This window comes from Saccopteryx bilineata, chromosome 7, assembly GCF_036850765.1.
Source record: "Saccopteryx bilineata isolate mSacBil1 chromosome 7, mSacBil1_pri_phased_curated, whole genome shotgun sequence".
NCBI lineage: Eukaryota > Metazoa > Chordata > Mammalia > Chiroptera > Emballonuridae > Saccopteryx > Saccopteryx bilineata.
The window spans coordinates 46,784,790-46,806,622 of NC_089496.1; the positions used below are offsets into that span (position 1 = coordinate 46,784,790).

Sequence of the window (21,833 nt, forward strand, 5' to 3'; positions counted from 1 at the left end):
AGATGTGTGTGTCCATATATCCTACACACACATACATACACATATGTGATATGTGTGCATATGTACACACCCACCCGCATACACACACACCCTGACAACAGGATGCTGACAGTCCCCTCACTTCTAACGCAATGCCTGGCACAGAGTCAGTGCTCAGATCTGAAATACTACTGGGTTGCATTAGTAACCAAGGGTTTGGCTGTGCCGCTGTCTGTTTGCCGTTTTCAGCTCCTTCTCTCCAGCACTTTCCGTGAACGACCCACACGCTCATTTTCCTGTGGTGCAGATTAAACCACCGGCCCGTGCACTTAGAGGCGTGTTTCTGTCCCGTGTCCGATCCATCGTCCCCGTGTTGACTGCCTTGTTAACGTATGGTTCCGGGAGAGTGGACCCCCCGGCCCCTGCCTCTGACCCCTGCCCCATGGGCTCTGCTGATACACGTCGCAGATCCCTCTTTCGTGCTGGAATCGTAGTTGTCGCTGCGGCTGGAAACGAATGCCAGAGGTCGCACCGGCCACGCAGCGGAACTGCTTTACGACACTGATGCGGATAGAAAGTCCTGGCATTTGCAGGCAAACTCAGGGCAGCATGGGGAACGCAGCCGAGCCCAGCAGCTCACATTAACGAGGCCTTCGAATGAGGTGGAAACCACGGCGGGTTTGGGGCGGAGTGACGCGATCCGGGTGGCCGGTGCTCCGCTAGGAGTGAGCATGTTGCTCTAGAAACAAAAAAGGCCTCTTCACCTGGCCTTCCAGGGTCAGGACGCTTCCTGGAAAACAGCCCGGAGACCAGTGTACAAGGAGCAGAGAGACTAGCCCCAGCTCAAGTCCAGAGGTGCGCTTCGGCCAGAGTACCCCGGGAGCGGAGGGTCTGGGCGGTCACTAAGGGTCTTGCTCAACGTGAAGGGACTTGAACACGACTCCAGGGACCGTGAGCAGCCCTCAGAGTTTCATGGAGGGGAAGGACATGATTAGTGGCATGTCCCTTCTATTATATAAACATTCTGGGAGCTGGGGGGGGGGGAGGGGAGAAGACCAGGTGATGGGTTCCAGAGGTGGTGGTGGCCAACATTAGATCAGAGTCATCGAGACAGAGTAGAGGAGGCAGACTCCGGAGAAATCACTCTGGGAGAATCAACAGGAGTGTGTGACTGAGTGGCTGCTGGGAAAGAGGAAGAGGGAGGGGTCCGAGTTGGCCTCCAGGATGGTCAAGGAGGGAGCCACCAGCATAGAGTAACCACAGTCATGTCGGTGGGTAAGATGGCTCCGGTGGGTGGACTTCTTTGTGGGTGTAGAGAGAGGACCAGGCTCACCTGCTAAGCCTGTAGCCCCAATGGAAAGGCCCTAATTTTTCTTCACCTCCTGATAAGAGAGGTGGCAATGTATTAAGACCGCTCTTGACTCTAGGTGACAGTCTGTTGTTCAATAAACCAGGCTTTGAAAAAGATTAGAGGGCCCATTTATTTCGCTCATAGATTTTAATTGCATGTACCCATTTCTGAAAACGAGACATAGAACTATTAGATTGCAATATGCCTCATTCTGGAACAACCTGACTCATGCACAGGTGGGGTGCAGGGAATGTTATATTAGGCCTGACGGGGTAGTTAGTTGTCTGAAAATACTCACTGGCTCTCTCTTGGTGAACCCAGGCTCTCTGTTAGCCTGCAGGGCATGCTGGCTGTCCTTGGGATTCAGACATGCTAATGACATGCAGGCACCCTGACTGTGATTGGCACCTGTCTGCCCCCAAATTCGGAGGAGGCAGGAGGAGGAAGGAGGAGGCTGAAGTCTGGGATAAGGAGCAGGCTGTGTGCCTGAAAATCTGAGTACTGATTTTAGGTGTAACAGCCTCATGGGAGAAAGTATCTTTAGAGTCTGCAAGGCTGAATGAAACTGTATGAAAGTGATAGGGTTTAGGTCATCCTTGAGACAAACAACCTGCTAGGTTTGGATCAACCAGCTCGATGTTTATCAGTGTCGCGCAGACACCGGTATTAATCGGACGGATGCGGCCTGGCCCTTGGTGGCAGGGTGACCAATAGCAGGAAGACCGTGCATTTCAAAGTTTTGATCTGGGCTCAACTTCCATCCTTCCTCCCCCAAGCTACACTGAAAGCTGACTGGGTCATGTGTTGAAATGACTCGGGGATATGCAAAAGCTTTAATCATTTATCAAGAAGAAAGGGCAGGCACTTCACTGTCGTTTAGATTTTGTATTGCTAGTCTTATTGGTTCACTCCAGATTTTCTGCCCTTGCAGCCCCAGCCATGAGCTGATTGGCATCACTATTATGCTGCTTCGCATCTTTTCAAAGTCAGGGCTATTCCATTTGAAGCCTCCCCTAGGACATCTGAGTCAACAAAAGCCTGTGTGAGACTCACCAAACTGTCACACTCCACAGCAGTACAACCAGGAAGAACCGGAGGGGACTTTGATGTTTTAGTTTCTTGTTTTGTGGGAGAAAGAGGTGGAGGGGGGTTAGTGGATATATTTGCCATGGGAAAACTGTCCAGGAATGGCTTTCTCTCCCTGGATTATATTTTTAGTAAAGTTGCCAATAATCAGGATTTGCCTAGACTAAAAGCCCAAGGAATGTTTGGAAATCTTCTCTTTCCCAGTTTCTGTATCCCGTAACCACAGTAACAAGACTTCTTAGGGTTGAGCTTTTTAAGGAGCACATTTTGATTTGTTAATAAATATTGCAGATGACAGGAATGACTGTCACTGTGTACTATAGTTTTCGATGTGCAAATGAACAAACTTTTGGACGCCCTTTGGGGAGCAACACCCGGTAAGCCTGCGTCTTTGTGGTCACCTTAGCCATGAAGTTATTCCTTCTTTTTCACCTCCCAGGAGAAGAGTGAAGGATGTTGTGTTACTATCAGGGGAGGGGGAGCCCTCTAGTGGAAAACCGTCAGGGCCGACAGTGAGCAGGAAGGAGAGCCGGGATGTTACAGAAGGTTTGTTAAACTTGGTCCCGCGAGCTGAACTGCCGTTTTGTAAACATGACGTGCCTTGTCATAGCCTCCTGCTGATTTGAAAGCTGTTTATCAACAAATCTGACATATTGAAGAGGCAAGAACATATTGAGAGCTGTGCTAAGTAGGGAATCAGAGTAAAGTCATTATCCTAAGGACACACAACGTTCTTCATAACCCTCACTTGAGGAACCTCGGATGGGCAAAGCCAGGGAGTAGGGGGAATGAATTTTGATAATAAATTAAAAACCGAGTCTAAATTAGTTGAGACGAACCCCCCACCCCACCCCACCCCCCACCCCCCGCTGCGTCACCAGGGCTAAGGTTGGCTCGCCTCCGGTTATCTCTTCAAACAGGACACCCTTCTCTAACCCTGCCTTCCTCAAGACCGCCCGAGTTCGGTCATTTGGCCGTCATTATAATTGACCATGTTGTTTGTTTGCCTTGTAACTAGGAAGAAAATGACAAGGCATGTTCTCCCCTACCCCTGACCATAATACAAGCCACAAGCCTGAGGTCACTATGCCAGATTCTTTACAAAAATTTTCCAGCACTCTTGGCTGAGGGTCATGACATTTCTATTGACCCTTCATTCCTGTCACTCATTATTTATAAATAAAAATTTAAAATCTCAAAACTTTGCAATTTAAAATAACTTTATATATATAATTTTGCATATATAATTTTATATATATATATATATATATATATATCATGTACATGTATGGGTGTTAAGCTTGCCAGGTGGGGATGCCCTGCTATATTTGTGCATTCTTACCTGCATCCCGAAACACAGATAGAGAGATAGGGTTGGAGTCTTTTGCTCAGAACTCTGTTGTCAACCACCATCCATGAGCTCCTCCCACGGACTCAGAAAGCATGTTTCCAGACCACGAGAACCCGACTTTGAAGTCACACGGTGAAAATCCTGACTCGGCACCCTGTTGCTGAGGCCACAGGTGCCGCTGTTTCTAGTCGGTGACACTGCAGAGTCTCTGACTGTCTAGGCAGCAAACCCGGTTTGTCTCTTTCTGAACCACCACAACAACAGCAGCAAATGGCCACAGCAAGGATGCGTAAATCCTGTCGGTATTTCCGGGACCTGCTAAGGTGTCGTATCTCCCTTGCACCTGCTCAGCCTGGCAAATATGGCCGTTTCTGGATTCTCAGGGGCCTTCCCCTCTAGGGGACTCCCATGGGTGCTTGGCCCTATGCTGCGTGATGTAGGGGCTGAACTCCGTGCCTGTCTGTCCTGTCTCCCTGGACAAGCCTGAGGGCAGGGCCCGTGCATGACACACCCGGGGTCTAGTGCCTGCATTCACTCACCCGTCCACTCATTCATTCACCCGGGAAACTGTTATTGAGCCTGTCTGGGGCCAGGTCCTGTTCTCTGCTCTGGAGACATATTGCTGAACTAAATGAGTGTGATCTTTTTCCTAACAGAGAGAAGTGTGGGATAGTGAACCTTAAACTCTTAAGCACAAATGAAAAATTTCCCCAGTGAAAACAGAAATGAAAATGTGCACTGCATGATAAAAAGTCATCCCGGAAAAAGAATATGGTGCTCTGAGAGAGAGTACGGGGGCGGGGCAGGGGGGGGCATATTTAGACTGGGAGCCAGAAAAGACCTCTGAAGTGGTGATGTTTAAGGAGAACACTGAAGACACATGCTATTTCATGCTCTGGGGAGTGGTTAACGAGCTCTCGGGTCACGTGGTACAAACCTTCTAACTCCTGTCTTAAAGGCAACGTCTTCCACTGCAGCTCACTCCTCCCCCTTATTTGCCGCCAGTCTATATGTGTTCCTTCCGGCGCCCCTGGTTCTGGGAGCCCATGGAGAGCCCTGCGGTGTCAGCTCGAGCTACAATGGAAATGAAACAGTTGGACCTCAGGGCTACTTGCAGAGTTAGGTGAAGGTTATTCTCACAAATACAGTGATGACGCATTTTAGCAGTCTCTTAGGACACTTATCCTAACCATGGCACGATGACCTTGACTGCAAAATACAAAGCACATGGCCTTTGGAATTTAGCAGACCTGGGTTTGAACCTCGCCCTGTGACCTTGAACAGACAGTCTCATAGTCTCAGTTTCCTCATCTGTGAAATGGAGGCAAGCTCACTGACACAGGTTTCAGGAGAATTGGGGAGACACGCTCCGGCACACGGAGAAGGCAGCTCCTAAAACCTTCATCGCAATCCGCTGCTCTTCCTCTCTCGCTAATTTTCTGACCCCTCCTGCTTCCAGTTCTCCCCTTTGCTCCATGCTCACACGAAAGCCACCATCCCTCCCTTAAAACCAGCCCCTTGAGGCCGAGTCTGCTACAGCTATGAGACAGAACGGGCCACCCAACAGCAGGAAGGGTGAATGCCAGGGGACTGAACGCGGCTTAGCGCCACTCAGGAGACTAGCCCAGGGCAAGACAGGGTGACAGGACCAACTCCCATCAACAAGCTGCGGTCAGCAAAGGACCTGGCCCAGGAGTGGGCCTGGGACAGCAGGCACGGTGGTCACTGAGAACCTGGGAGCTGGGTTGGAAACACCCAGACTGAAGCCCAGGCCTGCAGGTGGGGCTCAGCCGGGGGAAGAGGGCCTGTGGTTTAAGCTTCCTTAAGAGTTATGGGAGTCTCCCCCTCTCCTTCCTCTCTGTCTCTCTCTTCCCCTCCCGCAGCCGAGGCTCCATTGGAGCAAAGATTGCCTGGGCGCTGAGGATGGCTCTGTGGCCTCTGCCTCAGGCGCTAGAATGGCTCTGGATGCAACAGAGTACCGCCCCAGAGGGGCAGAGCATCGCCCCCTGGTGGGCATGCCGGGTGGATCCCGGTCAGACACATGCGGGAGTCTGACTGCCTCCCCGTTTCCAGCTTCGGAAAAAATGAAATAAAAAATAAAAATAAAAAATAAAAAGAGTTATGGGAGTTTGAGCACAAGAAAGAGTCCACTGCAGGTCCCCAGGCAGAGGGGTGTGAGCTGGGTGGGAGGTAAGTCTCCACGAGACTTGTGGGCAACTGCCTAGAGGTCCAGGTGAGATCGGCCTTGGGAATGGTGCTGCGCAGGGCGAACAGGTAAGGAGAGAACTCCGAGAGGTGGACCCGGTGGCGAACAGGACAGTGGGCTTGTCTGCAGCTGTGCCACGTGATTATAATCAAACCCTCTTCTCCCTCACAGGGAAGTACAGATGCTTCCAGCTTGAGAAAGACAGATCCCAAAGGTCGGAGTGCGCTGTTGGCTGACATCCAGCAAGGAACTCGCCTCCGGAAAGTCACACAGATCAATGACCGCAGTGCCCCGCAAATCGAGAGTAAGTGAGCATGTGGGCCCAGACCAACTGCCGTGAGCCGTGGGAGGCCAGTGGGGCTCCGCCCGACCCTGCGGGCTTGCTCAGGGCAGGGGCCACGTCTGTGGCCCAGGACAGACATCGTACCACCTCAGACCCGCTCGGTGTCCAGGCCACGTGGGTGAGAGAATCAGAACTTCCCTTCCAGGTGTGCAGACAGTTCATGGAGCATCTTCTACCATCACCCCTTGGGTGCTTAAAAAAAAAATCTCATGCTGAGATAACTTTGTAAACTGTGATAAAATACATATGCTGAAAAATTCAGCATTTTAACCATTGAAAGTGTTCAGTGGCATTTAAACATTGACAGTGTGGTGGCAGCTATCACCTTCACCTAGTTCCAGAACATTCCATCACCCCAAAAGGAAAGACCGTATCCATTAGCTGTCACTCCCCTCTCAACCCATCCCCAGTCCCTGGCAACCATTAAATCTGTTTTCTGTCTCTATGGATTTGCCTATTCTGGATATTTCATGTCAATGGAATTGTACAGTATGTGGCCTCTTGTGATTGGCTCCTTTCCAGGTCCATCCACGTAGCAGGAGCCAACACCGCACCCGTTTTCTATTGTTGAATAATATTTCACTGTATGGATACACCACTTTGCATTGGTCCATTGTGAGATAACACTTAAATATCACTGTGCCAACATAGTGAGAGAAACTCAATGAGAGGAAAAGTAAAGTTTTAACATCAGAAAATGCAATATTTTTATTTTTCCACAAGGAAGAAGATTTATTCAAAATTCTCTCACAGGATCGCATGACTGCAGCCCTCTATGTCTTCTAGAATATGCTAGGGTAAACAAGCCCTGTGCTTGGGTCAGATGACTTCTGATTCTCCTCCCAGGCAAACCGAGGAAACTCTTCTAGACTCAGTTTGCTCACCTGCAAAGTGGGAGAGATGATACCTGCTCTTTTTGTGTATGTGTCAAGATTGTGGAAGGTAGCCCTGGCCAGTTGGCTCAGTGGTAGAGTGTCAGCCCAGCATGTGGAAGTCCCGGGTCTGAGTCCCAATCAGGACACACAGGAGAAGCAACCATCTGCTTTTCTACCCCTCCCCCTTTCTCTCTCTCTCTCTCTCTCTCTCTCTCTTCCTCCTGCTCCTCCTCCTCCTCCTCCTCCTTCTCCTTCTCCTTCTCCTCCTGCAGCCATGGCTCAAATGGTTCAAGCAAGCTGGCCCCGGGTGCTAAGGGTGGCTTCATGGCCTTGCCTCAGGCACTAAAATAGCTTGGTTGCAGAGCAATGGAGCAGCATATCGCCCTGGAGGGGGCTCGCCAGATAGATCCTTGTTGGGGTGCTTGTGAGAGTCTGTCTCTGCTGCCCCACCTCTCACTTAAAAAAAATTGTGGAAGGTTAAAATAATAGATACAGAACTATTGATCAATGTAAGGTATTATTATGTCTTTTTGCAATTTCAATGTATGTTAATTCTCAAAAATAGTCCTAAAGATATGATCGTATCTAGTATCTGTAATTATATATGTTAATACACAAGTATACACAAATTATTTTAAGAAGCATTTTCAACAACTACAATAAAAATTAGTTTCTGGTGAGGCGCATTGATTGGTTAAGCCCAATTAACAGATAAGTCCATTTTATTGGAACACTCACTTTCTAATCAATCATTCCAATGAGTAGGTAATGGGTAATATTAATATTGAGAATAACCCAGCTCTATTCCTCCACCAGTGGGCACTGTGCCTTAAGTTCTCTGTGTGTGTTAGCTGCAGGTAATGAAGCTCTTTTGCCAGAAATCCTTGTCTAAGCCGAAGGTCTTCTCATGTTACGTAGTTGGTGACCACACACACCTGGAAGGTGGCACTAGTGATAGTGACACCTCTTCTCTGGGGCTCACGAGCTTTCTCTTTCATTGAAGAGAAGGCACAGGGACACGTGCGGGCTCGGGGAGTGAGCTCCGGGGAAGGGAAGTGCAGACGCACAGGTCACTGCAGACCTCCACTTCCTGCGGCGGATCGGGCCAGTCTCTGCGGAGGACAGACAAGACTCTAACATGACCGTCTGAGTTCCATCTGTGGTGTTTCTCTGGCTCGTCCTCCCACAGCCGCAGTCAGTGGGAAACAGGACCAGCCCCACACCTGCAATGCTTGGGTTTTCTCATTTAAAAGGTGCTGCTAGCCCTGGCCGTTTGGCTCAGTGGTAGAGCGTCGGCCCGGTATGCAGAAGTCCCGGGTTCGATTCCCGGCCAGGGCACATAGGAGAAGCACCCATCTGCTTCTCCACCCCTCCCCCTCTCCTTCCTCTCTGACTCTCTTTCCCCTCCCACAGCAGAGGCTCCACTGGAGCAAAGATGGCCCGGGCACTGGGGATGGCTCCTTGGCCTCTGCCCCAAGCGCTAGAGTGGCTCTGGTCGCAACAAAGCGACGCCCCAGAGGGGTAGAGCATTGCCCCCTGGTGGGCAGAGCGTCGCCCCCTGGTGGGCGTGCCGGGTGGATCCCAGTCGGGCGCATGTGGGAGTCTGTCTGACTGTTTCTCCCCGTTTCCAGCTTCAGAAAAATACAAAAAAAATAAATAAATAAAAGGTGCTGCCAGGTCCTCCATTGGCCTCTACTCAATGGCAGTGGATAGGTCACTTGGTTTTGGTCCTTTTTTAGAGCGGTTGGCTACTGCAGGATGGTTCTTTGGGAGGCCCAAAGAGGGCACTAAACAGGGCCGGGCATGAATCTGTGGGTTATAGAGCAGGCAGAGAGTGTATGGGAAAGATGCCACCTAGAAGGTGACACTGCAGGTCAGAGGACGGGAAGGCTGTCACGGGCAGTGTCGGACCACGGCCCGGGATGAGAACCGGCCGCTCAGCTCTGCTCACAAGTCCTCATCTACTTGCCTCTTCTCTCTAAAGGTTCTAAAGGAACCAACAAAGAAGGAGGAGGCTCTGCCAACTCTCGAGGAGGGAGCACCCCCCCAGCCCTGGGGGATCTGTTTGCTGGTGGCTTTCCCGTGTTGCGACCAGCAGGCCAGAGGGATGCAGCAGGTAAGGCAGAATCCGAACTAGCTATCTGTGGCCTTAACTCCTTCGCTTGTAGACCCCACTGGGCAACCCTTCTCGTGCAGGTAAGGGGCATGTTTTCAGAGAGCAGCTGTGTGGTAGGGGATCTTGCTTTTGGGAACCTAAGCACCGGATGTTTCCAAAGCACAGAATTGCACTCAAGGGATCTTTTACAGCATCCGTCAGATTAAATCTTCCCGTTATAACAGATGAAGAATGACTTGCCATAGTGCATAGTGCTTGGTGACAGTGTGATTGTGGAGCAGACTGCAAAGTACAGACAGAAGGTCTAAATCACAGTAGAGGATCATAATGCCATCAACTGTGGCCTCACTGGCAATGAGTGAGTCATAAAGGTTCTTAGTCATTGTGTCAGTTAGGTAAAGCTGTGTAACAAAATACCCTAAAACTTAGGGTCTTTTAACAACCAATTATTTTGTTTATAATTCATGGATTGGCAATTTAGAGTGATCTTAGCTGGGCTCCCTGTAGTATCTAGCAGGCGTCCCCAAACTACGGCCCGCGGGCTGCGTGTGGCCCCCTGAGGCCATTTATCCGGCCCCCCCCCCCCCCCCCCCCCGCCGCACTCCCGGAAGGGGCACCTCTTTCATTGGTGGTCAATGAGAGGAGCACTGTATGTGGCGGCCCTCCAACGGTGTGAGGGACAGTGAACTGGCCCCCTGTGTAAAAAGTTTGGGGACCTCTGATACAGGTTGGTTAGGTGGCTTTGCTGATCTTATATTTCTTATATCCTTGGTCCTTCAGGTGGGATGAATGGCCTGACTGAGCCTCATAGTCACTCAATATGTAGCAGAGTGTTCCGGATTTGTTTTCATAGTGGTGGCAAGGTTCCAACAGAGAGGACAGAGCATATAATGTCTCTTAAGGCTTAGCCTTGGAATTGGCAAGGTATTACTTCCCATTACTGCCTCTTTTTCAAAGCAAATCATAGGGGTGGGGAAAGACTTCATCTCTTGTTGAGAGGAGCTGCAAGATTATGTTTCAAAGGTTAAGGAATCAGGAATGAATGGACAATCAACAAGGCCATTTTTGCAACCAGCTTATCACAGTTGTTTGTGTTTTAGTGAGTATCAGATGTTTTAAAAACATTGCATTGAAGTAGGAAAATATATATTTATTGTGTGTAAAAAAAAAAAGTTTTTCCTTTATTTGGAAAAACTCAAAGCATTGCATTAAACCAGGGAATATCAAGCCCCAAACATTCCTGGTATAGAATCATTTACCGTGTGACTTGGCTCACTTTCTCAATGGGCTCCGTGGCTCTTTGACATTAGGGAGTGCATTTGCTGCCGTCCCCCACTGATAAGAGCTCTAGGTTGTTTTGAGATCCAACTTGAACCTTCTCAGAGGCTACTCCATTTCCTTGATTTTCCTGAAGGTCATCAGACAATAGAGTGCCGAGGTCATCCTGAGAGTTGGCGCCCTACTGTGCCCGCTTCTTTCTCAAACTCCCTGCACGGCATCAAAGAAACACCCCTCGGGATATTAAACTTCCACTAGTTTCTCTTCACAGAAATAACCCAGCCAGGTTTTAACAGGGATCAGACGCACGCGTCAGACGTTTGAGCCACGACGTGAAGTCAAGCATCGATCTCTTTAGAGGGAATCACATCCATAAGGAAGTGACTAGTGATGCCTGTGACAGGAAGCAAAGTCAAGGACAGGACCAACAGGTAGATGCATGGCCAGGGCCAAGTCAGAGTGAGACAGCCACGGCTCTTCTCTCTCAGAACTCTCCCATCGGCCCCCTTGTCGTTCAGAGAAAAGGACTTAGGCCTTCGTTATCTCCTGATCTTCTTTCCTACCACTCTGGCTGGCTCCAGCCCTACACTCCAACCACACACTATCTTCTTTGCTGTTCTCACACAAACCAGGCATACTGCTGCCACAGGGCCCTTGCACTGACTGCTCCCTTGGCCTGAAACACTCTTCCTCAGGTGTCCACATGGTTCACTGTCTCCTTCCCTTCAGGTCTCTGCTCAACTGGCAACTGACCAACTTATTAGTCAGACTTAACTCATCCATATAAAATAAGTCCCACCCCTCATTCCCTATCTCTTCTATCTTGACTTATTTTTCTTGTATTACTTACCACCATTGGACGTATTACATAATTACTGGTTTATTTTTTGCCTTCTCCTTCTAAATGAGTGTTCCATGAAGGCAGGAAATGTGTTTTGTTCACTGCGTTAAAAATGCCTGGCACATAGTAGGTGCTCAGTAAATATTTGTTGAATGAAATGTGTGAGTGAGTCGTATGGTTCCGGGCTATACTTTCGGAACCCATGAAAATATTTGAATTTCTTTTAATATCAGGGGGAAAAAAACACACAAACTTTTAGGGTCAAAGATTATATTTGTCTTCAAAGCAGTGCAGTCACAAAAATGTAATTCAAAATATCTCTTCAGGAAGAGGCCCACAAAAGCAAAAGTGTCCAGGGTCTCCAAAAGTCATAATAAGGTCCTGACTTAGTGTGCTCCCAGAGAGTGATCATTAAAATAAGGTGCAATGAGTAAATATCACCAGGTTGTCAGGAATGTGTAGTGAAACTTCCATGCCATCCAAGGTCTTCTGGAAACATACGCCCATTGAAAGAAGACTTGGTTCGTCTTTTGAAAAGCCCTGATTCCATTCCTATTGGTGCCGCTCCCTGGATGCACTCACACTGGCCTTGCCCCACCCGGTTCCTGGTCTCCGTCGGTGTTTCTGTTGGCGTTCTCGAGCTAGCGCTTATGCTGTGTTGGAAAAGCCTCCTCCCTTCCTTCCCCTGACACTCACGGTCCAGCTCTCTGCTGGCTGGATGCCTGCCTGCCTGCTTTCTTCACCCGCACTCATGCTGTCAGCTCCTCTCCCTCCCGCCGGTCTCCCCTTAGACACTCACTGCCAGCCCTCGGCGTGATCCCAGAGTGGGCCTGAACAGAAGCCAAAGGCATCGGATTAGTGCCATATTGCTTCTGCTGCTCACGTTATGATAAACATGAGCTTGCCCATTCCTCATTTGGTCGGCTGCTCAGTAAGCTGAGGCTCCTGTCCTCTTTGAACTGACTCGCTTTACAGGTTTTTGCGTCTTGGCGACGTGGTGGTGTTCTCAGTGACTTAAAAAGTTTGGGTTGGTTATTCAGGGGCTGATTCTGACTGACCCCCAAATGTGTGATCCCTTTACATCCATCCAGCATCTGGGCACAAGGAGGTCTTGCCTCGCTTAGGGAGCTGCCCGGGCTCCCCATCTCCATCTGTGTGGACTGTGGAAACAGCTTTGCGAAGCTGGAGGCAGGAATCCCTGAGACTGACCCCTGCCTTTGACCTCACATAGAATGTTAGTGGAAGGCCAGGTGGGGGATTGCCCTCCCGGACCTGGTCAGCCAGGCTGCTCTGGCGATGCCTGCCTTAGAAACCCGGGGGGCACAAGTCAGCCAGAGTGGGTCTCTATGCTAAGGCATCTCTTCCAGAACCACCCCAAAGAAAATCCTCAACAGACAAGTAATAACGTCACTGCCCAGCCTCCAGAGCCGCCGTTCCACAGCTGAGACCTGGAACGAGGAGTGCTGTCCAGGTGACTGTCAGGTCCTAGCCAGAGGAGGGGCCTAACTGGAAAGGCGGACACTGCAGTCCTGCCCACTTAGCTTCAGCCCCAGTCACCTGGATCACACCTTGCTTTGGTTGTCTTGATTTTTGGCATCAAGTACTTTGGGGTAGGACTTAGCACCTGGTTGGGAGAAGATGCTGGAGCCTTACTGACCAAACAGCTCCAAAGCAGCAGCAGAGGCTGGGCAGTGACCTGCCCTGAAAGCCGTGTGTCCTGCTCTGCGGCACCCAGGAAGCTGGAGGCAGGAGAAGCTAGCGTGCTTTCAAGGGCGTTCCGCATGTTTTCTTGCAGATTATAAAATGGAAGGGTGCCGAGATAGGTCTGAATTCCTCTGAGACAGCACAGTATTTACTGGGAAGAATTATTTTTAATGCAGTGATTATGGATCTTCTGTACAGAAAACAGGAGGTGGAACCTTTTTCTCCTTAAAGGGACAGAGGGACTAAATGGAAAGAACTAGCAGTGACAAAAGGGTGTGCAGCGTGACGAGGCCCCTCCCAGGGAGCAACCCCACAGCAGTTGTCCACCTACACAAATGCCTACTGTGGGCCATTAGCTGTTGTTGAAGCCACGAAGGCACTGGATTTCAAGCTGGGGTTGACGTGGTGGAGGATGTGTGGGGTGAGGAGGCCAGACGACCAGGAGACAACTGAACCCCTTAGAAATGGGCACACACCCTTGGGAAGGGGAGCTTGGCGCATCCAGAGGCCAACAGACTGGGAGGTTCACAGTCACTGGGCATGGATCTCCAAGAAAGGGCGTTCTTCCCGCTGGCTTCCAGGCTACCTTAGATATTCAGGGGAGCATGCGGCTTCAGCTCTGGATGCAGAAACTAAGGTCTTGTCCACAAACGCTGGGAGTGAGGAACACCTCCCTCCCCAGTAGATTCTGGTTGACACGCGAGGACCCAAACTAGGACTTAGGACTGATGGACCTACAGTGAATGAGTGAGAGGTGACCCGGAGATGAGGCAGGGCGGAGGGGGCGGGCAGAGTCCTGCGCCGTGGGCGTGGGCGGGGAGACGGGGAGGCCCTGGCAGAGGAGGGCGTGGAATGCAGTCGAAAGGTTGGTGGCCCGAGCTGGGCTTGTTCCAGAGAAGGACATCGCCGTAATGCTGGCAAGGACCTTAGGGCTGATCCCGCTGCCCCTCTTGTGTGACAGCTGCTACACCTAAGGCCTCTCAATGGACAGGCAGGGAGAAAGCAGCACCTTGCAATTCGTTCACCAACGTCATGCTTGAGAGCTGGGTGACTACTGCCCACACTTGAGGTTTCTCTTTCCTCTGTCGCTAACTCCGAACTTGTCTCACTTCCAGGTGGCAAGACAGGGCAGGCCCCTGGTTCCCGAGCGCCTTCGCCGCGGCTTCCCACCAAAACTATCGGCGGCCCGCTGAACCCCCCGGCCTCTCCCAGGCTAGGCGGCGCCACCGAGGCGCACGGCACTGCCAGGACAGCCCCGCCCCGCCCCAACGTGCCCGCCCCGCCCCCGCCGCCGCCTCCCCTACCCCCACCCCTGCCCTCTTCCTCCCCGGTCAAAGCCCCGCTGGTGTCCCCGCCCGGCTCCCAGACCAAAGGGAACGCCCTGGTAGCTGCACCCCCTCTGCCCCCCGCGCCGCCCCCTCCGCCTCCGCTTCCCCAGGCCGCCACTCTTAGTGACAAGGCGGGGAAGCCCCAGCTGGCCCCCCTGCAGTTATCGCCCATCCCACCCCCGCTCCCTCTCCTCCCGCCGTGCGGGTACCCCGGGCTCACTGCGGATGCTGCCAGCCCCACCCAAGACGCCCGGGAGCCCCCCGCCCCGCCACCCCCGCCACCACTCCCCCTTTATGCCGCATGCACCCCAAGGTCCTTGGTGCCTGCGCCCCCTGTGCCAGGCACGAACAACAGCTGTGAAACCCCACCCCCATTGCCCCCCAAGTCCCCCAGCTTCCAGGCACAACTGCCCAAACCCAGCGCGCAGGCCCTGCCCGCCCCGCCGGCCCCGCCCGCTCCGCCCGGGGCTCCGCCCTTCCTGCAGAAGAAGAGGCCTGGCCGAGGCCCAGGTAAGTCCAGGGCGGCGGGTCAGAGGATCGCTCCATGCTGGCAGCAACTGTGGAGGCGTCAGGGCCACAGTCAGAAGCCTGCTCCTGTGAGCCTCTTGGGAATCTTGTCATGTCTTAACTCTTGGGATTTGGGTTTAGAGCAGACCTAGTCAGTGTCCCCGTGGGTCGCAATGAAGACTTGTTATGGAACTTTGTGTTGGGGGTATTCATGTTGGAGACAGGAAACCACGAGTGAGGAAGGCTGGAGGACTTGTCCAAGATCATGCAGACCACCAGACCGGGGCTCTGGCTTCAGACATTTTGCTATTGCTAGGTGTGTGACCCTGGACAATCCCTTAGCCTTTCTGTTGCTTCCTTCTCTTCATCTGCAAAGTGGGAATAGCAACAGCTCCCCCCTCAGGCAGTTGCTGGAACCCCATCTGACAACAATGAGATCTGAGGAGGCCTATCTCTTCTTCTTCCTTTTTTATTCATTGATTTTAGAGACAGGAAGAGAGAGGGAGAGAAACATCAATTTGTTGTTCCACTTACTCATGCATTTATTGGTTGATTCTTATATGTACTTTGACCTGGGATCAAACTCACAACCTTGGCATATGGGGATGACTTTCTAACTAATTAAGCTACCCAGCCTTGGCCGAGGACTATTTATTCTTAATGTCATCATTCAGACTCAAATTTACTCCCTGTGTGGAGGAGGCTTGGGGTTCTTATATCTCTAACCAGCTCTCCTGTTTAATTTTTCCTAACTTATTACAGTCTGGCTTCCAGCCAGAAATTCACAGGACCTCCGTAGAATGGATTAGCATTCTGCTTTTTTTTTTAGGGGCAGGTTTTCCTGCTGACTCGAGAAAACTAAGGGTCTGTATCTTCAGCCAAATGTTAAGAATAACACCTGTCTAGCAGTGATGATTCGGATGCGGTCCACACGCCCTGTGACTATGTTCATGTAGTGGAACGGCTTCATTCACTGTTGGTGTTCTTCTGAATGAGCTGCACACCCACCCATCCACACACACTCATGCTTGTGTGTAAACACACTCATAACACCCTAAAATTATTTAAAGAAACACCCACATCCACACACACACCCCAACACACATCCACACTTACACACATATTCCTGGGTCTCTTAGAAAATCCTGTGATGCATAAAGTTCCTTGAATGTATTTCCTTACATTAAAAATAATACAAGCTCATTGCAGCACAAATAGAAAGAAATTGAAATCACCTAGAATAGCATCACCCAGAAGTAATAACTGTCATATTTGGATGTTTCCTTTCTTTTTTTCTGAATGTATCTATATATTTACATAGTTAATACCACTTTGTATATATACTCTTTTCTGTTCTGCTTTTTTAAATATTATATTAAAAGCCCCTTTGTTAAATTGTTAAAATTTCTTTATAAGCATATTACTATGATAATCAGTATATATATTGTGCTGTTTTTAGTGTTAGATGTACAGTTGAGTCCATTGTTATTGTGAATAATGTTGCAGGAAATCCACATATAGCAATTGTAGTCTACATTTCAGATATCTTTGAAGACAGGTTTCTAAAAGGGAATTCCTGGTATAAAAGGCAAGAATATTTTTTTAGGCTCTTAGTCACAGAGACAAGGTTCTAATCGTTCTCTTCTCAACCTACTATTCTCCATAAGGGTCAGAGTTAGAACCGGCGGGCCCCTTCTGATACTTGTGATTCTTAAGTGTTCATTGTGTGGTTAAACACACACACACACTTTGCTTTAGATTCGGAGAGATCTGAGTTCAATGCGTGGTAAGTGACCTACTCCTGTGTAACCTCATCCAGTTTCTTTTTAATGTTCTTGAACCTTGCCCTCTTTTTATTTGACAAATGAGAATTATAGGAATAACGCCTTTCACAGAGGATAGCGATGCAGAGATTAGAAAAGGTGCCTGCAGTGCGCTGCGTGTAGCTGGCTTATTTCCTTTCCTTCTCTCTTTCCACGTGGAGGGCAGCGTTCATCCAGAGGGGGTCAGCAGCGCCTTAGCCCCATTGGTCTGCTTGTGGGAGCAAGGAGATCCCAGTGCACCCTGGTACCGAGGAAGGGAACTCCGGGAAGGGGAGGAAGGAAGAGATTATTTTCTTAAAAAGCTCGAAGGAAGCAGAGTGTGGAGCGCTGTCTGTCGGCCCACAGGCATGGGCCTGCATGCACACGTCCCCCCGTGTGCTCACACGGTCCCTCACTCCTGGGGTGGCTCAGGTACCCAAGTGGAAGGCCCGTGCTGGGAGCTGGGGAGGGAGCCTGGCAGCCTGGACCTGGGCATAGAGCAGGGGGGGGGGGGGGCAGGAGGTCTGTAATTGTATTGGAAGGCAGAACTGTCATGGTGCCCTTTGGACTGGACTCTAGAACTCTCTCGGTGGTTCTTATCCCTGGAGAACGCTTCCAGTCCATGGCGAGCCGTCCCAGTTCCTTGAACTCCAGGCTAGGTTTCTGGGCCCTGGTCACATGGGTCTGGTAGGAATTGAGAATGTGACCAAGAGGTCACAGACTGGGGGTACAGCTCAGAAGTGGGGAGTTGAGGACATGACGGACATGTGAGGAACGGGGGTAGGGAATTGGGCTGAGCAGATGGCTGGTGCGGGCTGAGAGCTGCCTCCTGCACTGGGTCTGTGGCTGCAGTGGGGCTGGGCAGAGCCCGAAGGGAGGGGAGGCGCCTGAAGGTGGCAGGGGAGAGCAGACAGCTGCCCCGGGTGGTGCCAGCGGGCCGGGCACCCAGGCCAGCTCCAGAGCAGGAGACGCAAGGCCAGGAGCAGATGCTTGTCTGGCCTCTTTCCCTGTGTCTTTGGACGTGAAACTTCGTTTTCCATGAACAAATCAAGGGTAATTTCTGGGGGGAGGAGAAGGAGGCTGTAATTGTGAACATCTTGGCACAATAACAGCGGGCGGTTGTCCTCATTTCGTGAAGCGGGATGAGTAGAAGGCCTGAAGGCCTGCCCGCCCAGACAGGCCAGACAGCCGTTCCAACACACACACACACACACACACACACACACACCCCCGTGAGCCAGACAAAAGTGCTTCGGCAGAGGAGAGCGAGCCTTCCCCGGGGCCATCGGAGTGTTTGATGAGGAGGTGGGATTCGAGCTGGGCCCTGGTGGGTGGGTGTGTTTAGATTGGAAGGAGAAACGAGGGTCTGCAAAGCAGGGGAATGGGTGTGAGCAGAAACACGGGACAGGAGCAAGCCCCCAACAGCTGTTAATCTAGCCTCCCTCTGAGCCTCACCTACAGACAGCCCTCCCCTTTCTGAGGACTCTGCCGTGGTTCCCCTTGCGGGCCGTACCATCTGGTGATGATGGCTGTCATTGTCGTTAAGATTATCCCAGCAGCTACATTTACTGAGCCCTCACTACATGCAGCTTGACTTAAATCAACTCATTTAACATTCTTCACGACTCTAGGAGGTATGTGTACTATTATTATTCCCATTTGACAGATGAGAAAACTGAGGCACAAGAGATCGTCTGTTATTATCCCAAATGGAGAACTGAGATTCAGCTCCAAGCAGGTTGGCCCCGGAGGCCGCCCTGTCACTCTCCATATCATATTACATCTGAAGGTCTCAATACCTCACCCCTCACAGGAGGTTACAGCATCCCGCCCCCATGCATTCCTGTATCTGAACCTGCCCTCGTCTTCTCTGTCAGGGACCAGTGGGGGGAAGCTAAACCCACCCCCGGCACCCCCGGCGAGGTCACCCACCACAGAGCTTTCGAGCAGAAGCCAACAGGCCCCAGGCTGGACCCCGACACAGCAGCCCGGAGGTCAGCTGCGGAACGGGAGCCTGCACCTCATCGGTAAGAGGCCGCTCACCTGCCCTCAGGCCACCGTGGGGAAGTGGTTCCCTCGCCCGCCCCCCGGAAGGAGCTCGCCAGCCCAGGGTGCAGACTTTGCAAGAACAGGGCGCCCACTGTATCACAGAACAGCCCACAGGTTGTGTTCAGTATCAGGTTTCCCTTGAGGCTTTCTGGACGGTTCCAGAACCCACTCTGAACCTTCTGCCTGAGTTTAGAGAGAGGGAAGAAAACCAACATTTAAACTGTGTGTCTATCTCCGCGGAGAAATCCGTGCATAAGACTGAAAGAATAGAGTGGTTTGGACAAGATCAACAGATGGGTGGAAGGCCCAGCAGGCAGGGGGACAATTAGGGCAAAAATATGGAGATCGGAAGGAAAGTCACATGGGGTCAGATGTGACCAGAAATCTTTGGATGGCACTGTGGGTTGAGCTACTGTCAGACAGACACAAAGCCCAGGTCACAAAGCAGGGACTCAACCCATGTAAGGGCCACAAGCCCCTCTCCTCTTGCCGTCAAGAGCTCGGGACAGAACCTGTCTGCTTTGGGGAGCCCAGGTCCCCAACTGCACACAGGCCATGCTCCGTGTCATCATCCAGGCTGAGGACTCTTGTTTGGCCCACTCGCCCACCCCCCACCAAAACCCTCCCAGCAGCTGAGTTGGGGCTTCAGGCCGGGGGGACTTTACTGTCCCTGTTGTCGCCTCTGTCTCTGGACCCTGGATAGCCCTGTGGCACTTCCATTCCCTTTAGAAGCTTTCTTAAGACGTTGGTTGACATAAGTGGGGGTGGCTGATGGGGAGAGTCTTCCTGATTGTCCTTGTCCCAGCTAACCAGTAAAAATTGAGACGTGGAGGGGATGTCTTGAGGGGAATAGCCTTGCCACTGAAACCTGCACAGAGCAGGCGAAGCCGCGTGCTTCTGGAAACTACAAAAACTTGGGTCATCACCGTAACCTGAGTAACTTTGCCATTTCCCACGTGTGCAGATGACTTTGAGTCTAAATTCACGTTCCATTCTGTGGAAGACTTTCCTCCGCCGGACGAATATAAGCCATGCCAGAAGATCTACCCCAGCAAGATCCCCAGAAGTAAGTAGCACCCCGACGGGGCTCCCGGTTTTCCCTGAGTCCAGAATCCGGTGCTCGGTGTGCACTGATGCTGCACACTGTCTGTCCTGCCTCCCCTGCACCGAACAGCAGGACAGGGCTATTCGTACTTCTGAAAGTCTCAGAACATTCATTTGTCCTCGTTCCTCAAGGAGCCATTTGAGAGGCTGTTACACAATATCAGAGTTCATTGTTTAGCGTCAGATTCGGGTGAATGTACCCCTTGACCCTTTTTCTCTCTGGGGCTTTTGACTCAGGAGCTGAACAGCCCAAGGAAAACAGGCTGCAGGAACTTCGCGTTAATAGCCAGGAAAGAACCTGAAAACCCCCCATTCAGAACTCTGGGCAGACGGTGAAACAGTGTCCTCAGCTACACATCGGAATGACCAAGTTAACTGCAGAATCCCGAAGGCCAGGTTGCACCTGGACAAACTAAATTAAAATGCCCGGGTAGGACCGAGGCATTGGGAATGTGAAAGCTTCCAGGTGATTCCAATGTCCAGCTAAGGCTGCAAGTCTCAGGCCAGTGCCAGCTGCGTCCTCCTGGTGCGGCCGGGCTTCTCGAGAGCCTTCACTCGGCTGCATTCCAAAACTGGAAGCGGGAGAGGCAGGCCGGCCTGCCCCTCAGGCCGGAAGCCGGGGAGGCAAGTGCTTTAGGAACAGGGGTAGCAAAGCAGGGCGGGGTGTTGACCGCACAGTGATGCTGCCTGTTAGTTAAACCACGGGCCAGTCGTTGTCTGGTCCTGAGCCAACCCGACGGGGCAGAAGCTGGTAAGACGGGACAGGGTCAACAACGTCGGGAGAGGGTCGGATGTGCTCCCTACTCACAGCCCAGTCCCACACCCCTGTGATGGGACCAGGGTGAAAAATGATCAAATCATCAGTGTTCAGGCCTAGCCCGAGACCAGGAGCTCCCTGAGTCTCCTTCACGGGGACCCTGGTGAGGTCCCTGCTCCAGGGTTCAGGCTCCTGCTGATTTGCACCTGTCCACCTTCCTGCCACAACCCCCAGGGCTCTGTTACACCCAGACTGCACCACACCAGCGTGACCACCTGGCCTCTGGAGGCTTTTCCATCGCTGACCCCTACGTTAAACCAGAGGGGTCAAACGTTTTCTCTAAAGGGTCAGAGGTGACATATCCGAGGCTCTGCAGGCCTTGTGGTCTCTGCCACTTCTCCTCAGTTCTGCCGCCTCCCGGGAAAGCAGCCACAGGCAGTATGTAAATGATCGGGCAATATGTACATGAAGGAGCTCAGCTGTCTTCCAATAAGACTTGATTTACAAGCACAGGGGCCGGCAGGCTTGGGTCTGCTGGCCCTGTTTTGCTGACGTCTGCCCTAAAGCATTCCAGAAAAGCAGATCCTTAAAAATCTCCTTCTGTTATACAGCCCCTCTCAGTGAGGGGCTATGGGGTCCTCCAACCTTGAGTCTCAGGAAATTCTAATGTAAAATTTCTGCGTTTTGAGCCCATGGTGACCAGTCTCATCCCTGAGAATACGAGGAACAGCCCACACAGCTCACCAGGAGATGGCACTTGGCAGTCTGTGCTGTGTTCCTGTCATCGCAAAGAAATTTTCAAATCAGTGCCCAGACCAAAAAAACAATCGGGAGAAGGAGGAGGCGGAGGAAGAGAAGACCTACTAAATGAACTGACATCCTGCAGACCAGGAGTGGCATTTGTAATTGGCAGACAGAAAATGCTTACATAGCCTTCTTGCGCAATTAAATTAGCATGTCCCTGCCGTCCCTGTGAGCCGCAGGGTCGAACCTTATTAATTATATTAGTGCGAGTCTGATATGGGTCATGCCTGCCAGATTATGTTTTTCCGTACAGTCTTCCTCCTGCTCCCCTTGAGCTGTTTCCCCAGATCGGAGTTCTTCGTGGTCTGGGAGACAAGGTCGGTTCTGCCAGATCGAGTGTGCACCCTCTTCT

General features: G+C 51.4%; 1 protein-coding gene across 2 annotated transcripts in view; it reads left to right on the plus strand.

Annotated features, from left to right (window-relative positions):
- The window catches only part of WIPF3 (WAS/WASL interacting protein family member 3), a 76,786-nt gene that overhangs the window by 48,727 nt on the left and 6,226 nt on the right, over nt 1-21,833 (plus strand). For both annotated transcript variants that reach the window (XM_066239605.1, XM_066239606.1), the window contains exons 3-7: nt 6,145-6,277; nt 9,176-9,307; nt 14,246-14,968; nt 18,645-18,794; nt 19,781-19,882. In XM_066239605.1, coding sequence (XP_066095702.1) covers nt 6,145-6,277; nt 9,176-9,307; nt 14,246-14,968; nt 18,645-18,794; nt 19,781-19,882 — 1,240 coding nt within the window. The remainder of the gene's footprint in view (nt 1-6,144; nt 6,278-9,175; nt 9,308-14,245; nt 14,969-18,644; nt 18,795-19,780; nt 19,883-21,833) is intronic.